We start from the raw sequence: 4,597 nt of genomic DNA on the forward strand, positions 1-4,597 counted from the left end.
TATATATATATATAGGAATTATCCTATATATAGACCAACAATCTTCATCTCCCAACTCCGAAAAATCCAAAAGCCCAGGAAAAAGAAAAAACAAAGGGCGGGACAAAGAAGCCATGATAAAAGAACTCAACCTGCAGCATGTCAGAGATAAGGAAGCCATGATTCTTCAAGAAGTGTGGCGCCACAATCTGCACGAAGAACTCAACCTCATATCAGAGCTCCGCAGGTCGTGCAACTTCGTCTTCGTCGACACGGAGTTCCCGGGCTTCCTTAAGCCGGCTCCTCACCGTGCCCCGAGAGAAGACACATACAGCGCTCTCAAGTACAACGTCGACAGGATGAAGTTGGTGCAGGTAGGGATCACGCTGTCCGACAGCAAGCGCTTTTTCACCTGGCAATTCAACTTGAAAGATTTCGATCCTGAAGTAGACAACTGTTCGAAGGACTCCATCGAGTTCCTGAAAAGGAACGGCATTGATTTCTGTAAGAACGGCAAGGATGGGGTGAGTGCGGCCGTTCTCTCGAAAGGGCTGACGGAGAAACTAATAAGAGGATGCGAAGGGCTGAGGTGGGTCACTTTCCACGGTTTATACGACCTCGCGTACCTGATAAAGATCGTCTACAAGATGCCTCTGCCGGAGACGCTGAACGGTTTCTTGGGCCTTGTGCGGGAACTATTTGGGGCGATGGTTTTTGATGTGAAATACATGGCGAAAGAATGTGATGCGCGTTTCGCCGAAGCAGGCTTGTTGAAGCTGTCGAGGATGCTTGAGATCAACTGGAAAGGGACCTCTCGTCAGGCCGGCCGTGATAGTCTGCTGACGGCGATGGTTTTCTGGGAGATGAAGAAAAGGTTTGCCGATTTCAACGAAGAAGCGCATGCTGGGGCATTATATGAGTTGGAAGAGCATGCGAGAGACGAGTCCGTGAATGTTGCGACGACGTCGTATGATCGTGTGGCTCCTGTCAGGGTTTCTAGGGGTCCAGGTTCTGTGCCGTTTGGCTATGCTATGCTTCCGAGTCCAAGTTCTATGCCCCCGCATGGTTATCCTCCAGTAGCCGTAGGCTATTGCCCTCCACCTTATGGTTACTGGCTAGCTCCAGGGCCTTTTTTTTACGCTCCGCCGCAATGACGAGTTTGCGATCCAAGCCAATTTTGAGTTTGACAAGTTTTCTTATTTTCTTTAGTAATCAGTTGGGTTGTTTGCACTTGTCAATAAGTTCATTTTACAGGCAGCAGAGATGTTCGGTTTTGGGTTTCTTTTGATTCTGTACGTGGTCACACTTGCTATGAGAGATTAGCAAAGTGTTGGAGAATATTTCAATGTCTTGCCATTCTGTATTTACCTGTTAAGTCATGGCTAATTGGGTAGTTCGAGAGCCTTTTCATTATGTTCGATCTACTGTAATAATCTATCTATATGATCATTTTTTTTCTTTCAATGTATGCAAGCATTTTTGATGTTATTTGGGGAAGAGTGAGTTTGTGCTGCGAATGCTATAGTGATATATAAGCTTTGTTTTCCATTCATCTGTTGCCTTTTTTATTCGTATTGTCTTCTGATCGACCTTGCCCTGTTTATCCATGGTTTAGCTAAAAGAAATTACTCATTATACCAAACAAGAAACCAACTTAACTAGGGTACTGGTATTTATAAAAATCTAAAATAATTTTAGAATTTTTAGGTTGTTTATAAATTTTAGAACTTTAAGGGCTTTTTTGTAATTTTCATTTTGTCAAGACTTTATTTGCAATTTATAAATTTGTAGGGAGTTGTCTACAATTTTTAATTTCAAAGGGCGCTATTTGTGAATTTTAGATTCCTTACAGGCTTGTTTGTAATTATTAAGTTTTTTGTGGGAGTCATTTGTAATTTCATATTCATATAGGTTTGTTCACAATTTTTATATTTTTAAAAAAATTATTTATAATTTTATGGGTTAATCTACATATAGGAATGTGTTGAGAAGCACACATATATTGGCTTTGAAGGATAACGTTCATCGGTGTACAATTATAGGGTGACATCATTATGTGGGTTAACTGCAAAACATCAAAATATATTGGAGGTTTTCTAAAATTTTCAAATTTAGCAGGGGTTTCAAAAAATTTTGGGGCTTAGTATCAAGCGATTGAACTTATTGGAGGTTTAGTGAAATTTAAGATTTAGAAAAATTAAGAAAGACCACATGACAATCTTTTGATTTTAAGGCTAATGGTAAACCACCAATCTCTCTTTACATTGTTATTCCCATTTAGTGAATTTCTAAACTCTTGGACCACATTTGGCAAAGGGTTAAGTGAGGAGTTAAAGGGAGCTAATCCCTCCTTAGCCTCCCAAACACCATTTTGGTGATAAGAGGTTAACAAACCCCTGATAAGTGGTTGATAAGCCTTTAATCCGTCAAAATCTATCATTTTGATGGGTTTACTATTCCGCTTGTTGAGGCGGAGTAAGGGGTTGTTTGGTTACTTTCCTTCACTTTTCAAAACTCATTTTCTTTTACTTTTTGGTGTTTCCCTCACTTTCTTGGAAGAGTGTTTTTTTGTATTTGTTTTGTAAAGAAACATGGGGAATAATTATTTTCTATCACTTTCTTTAGTTTGGTTCAAATTTAAAAAACAAGAAAGTAGTTTATGCATTACTTGATTCCCTCATTTTCTAGTGTTTGGTTCAAACCAAAAAATAGAAGAAACGATGGTGTGGTCACAATGATGTGCTATTGTGCTTACCACTCAAAATAAGACGAAATATTTGTCAAACATAAGTGGGGTGAGAATACCCACCATTTGAGACAACCTAAAAAAGAACGAGCAATATTTGCTATACAAAATTCAAGAGCAAAACAAATACATGAGCAATTCCTTATCACAATCCTGAATACATCTTCTTAGAATGAGACAACCTAAAATGAACAAATAGATAAAGGACAATTTTTTTAAAAAAGCCCATTTTTTAAATTTAATAAGCAAAAACGACCGTTAAGAAAAATAATTAGCAAAACCGACCATTTTCCCCTAAAAAGGGTCGGTTTTGCTGTAAGTTGGTTGTTGCGAAGTGTACGGGACTAGTAGTCCCGTACACTTCATTTTAATTCCCAACTCACGACCAAATCCCCCATTTTGCTCGTGACCATCTCCCCTTCTTCTTCCCAAGCCTCTCTCTTCCCTGCCATCGACGCCGCCAGCTCTCCCTGAGCTGCCGACCAACCCCGCACTGCCGATCGGCTTCCGCGCCCACGCCCACGCCCAAACTCCTCTCTCTTCCCAAGCTCTTCTCTGCGCGCCTCCCTCTCCTCCCTATACCCCCGCTGCCACCCCCTCAAACGCCAGTCCACCTCAGCGCCACCCATCTCCCTCCTTCTCGAACTCTGCACCATCTCGCCAAGCTCCGACGACCGTGCCCTCCCCCGCCGTCTCCCCGACGTTAGACTCCACCCTCTCCTCAAACAGCCAAGCCGCCTGAGGCTCCAGCGCCTCTGCCCCAAGCCACCCGCGTCCCCCTTTCTCATCGTCGCCGCCGTTCACCCGCAGCCAGCCAACCCGCCTTCCATGCATCCAGCACAGCCGCGACACCCTCGCCGACCGTACACTTCGCAAAACTTCCCCTTCGGCAAAACCGACCCTTTTCAGGGGAAAATGGTCGGTTTTGCTAATTATTTTTCTAAACGGTTGTTTTTGCTTATTAAATTTAAAAAAGGGGATTTTTTTAAAATTTGTCCATAGATAAAGTTCAACTTATCCCAAACAATAAGCATCTTACAGTATTGAGCAGAAAATGTATATTTCATTGACCAACCTCAACTATATCTCGAGCAAATGCAGTGAAGCTGTGGCCAAGTGCTTTTGAAGCATACTCTCCTCTTGGAAGTCTATCACATTGTTTGCTAATTTCACTCTCAATGGCAACGATGTCAACACATAGAAAATAGTAATAAATGAAAAAGGCATCACTTAAGAGCGAAAAAGAATAATCTCATGCCGATACCTTTTTTTTTTGGTCCTGTCTCATTGTTCTCATAACCCTCTGCCTGAACTAAAGCGACCAGAGTCACGTCATAAAATATCAAATTGAAATTCCATGTCACAAATCCCATCCTGATAGATACATGAGTTCTCAAAGCAACAATATCATCACAAACACACAAATCAGCAGAAATTTCACGGCTCAATGATAGTTTACTAGCCAAACCTACATAATCTCTTCTAAGATATATGAAACAACAAATATAGCTCTAAATTGTAATCAATCCACAAGATTTTTCCCACGGCTCAATGACAAGTAAGAGAGAACACATAACCTAGAAATCATCTCAGTCTCCTTTGTCTCGCTCCAGTCATCCAAGAAGATCGTCGTCGTCCTTCAGGAAGTTGAGTTTGCACGAGTTCATTGTCTGGTTTTGTGTGTATGTGTGTGTGTGTGTTTGAGATGTACCACTCACATTTTGTGAAGGATCAGCCTCACAATCATTCCTACAAGATCCTTGTCATCTCAGTTGACTTTGTTGAACCATCACCTCTCGACCGTCATGAAAATCCTTGTGAGTTCGATTCATAGCTTTACAAATTCTCCACAATATCATTTAAAAAAGTTTG

The 4,597-nt window shown here is 41.4% G+C and overlaps 1 protein-coding gene and 1 long non-coding RNA gene across 2 annotated transcripts; one reads left to right on the forward strand and one right to left on the reverse strand.

The window, feature by feature from the left end:
* Window positions 114-1,133, forward strand: LOC109835494 (probable CCR4-associated factor 1 homolog 11). Its single transcript, XM_020403469.1, has one exon. The coding sequence runs from the start codon at window positions 114-116 to the stop codon at window positions 1,131-1,133; it is 1,020 nt and encodes a 339-aa protein (XP_020259058.1).
* On the reverse strand, window positions 4,063-4,590 carry LOC109832415. Its single transcript, XR_002244758.1, has 2 exons — window positions 4,444-4,590; window positions 4,063-4,362 (listed from the first exon to the last, which is right to left on the reverse strand). It is a non-coding gene; the product is annotated as an uncharacterized LOC109832415 (long non-coding RNA).

Source organism: Asparagus officinalis, chromosome 3 (genome assembly GCF_001876935.1).
Source record: "Asparagus officinalis chromosome 3, Aspof.V1, whole genome shotgun sequence".
NCBI lineage: Eukaryota > Viridiplantae > Streptophyta > Magnoliopsida > Asparagales > Asparagaceae > Asparagus > Asparagus officinalis.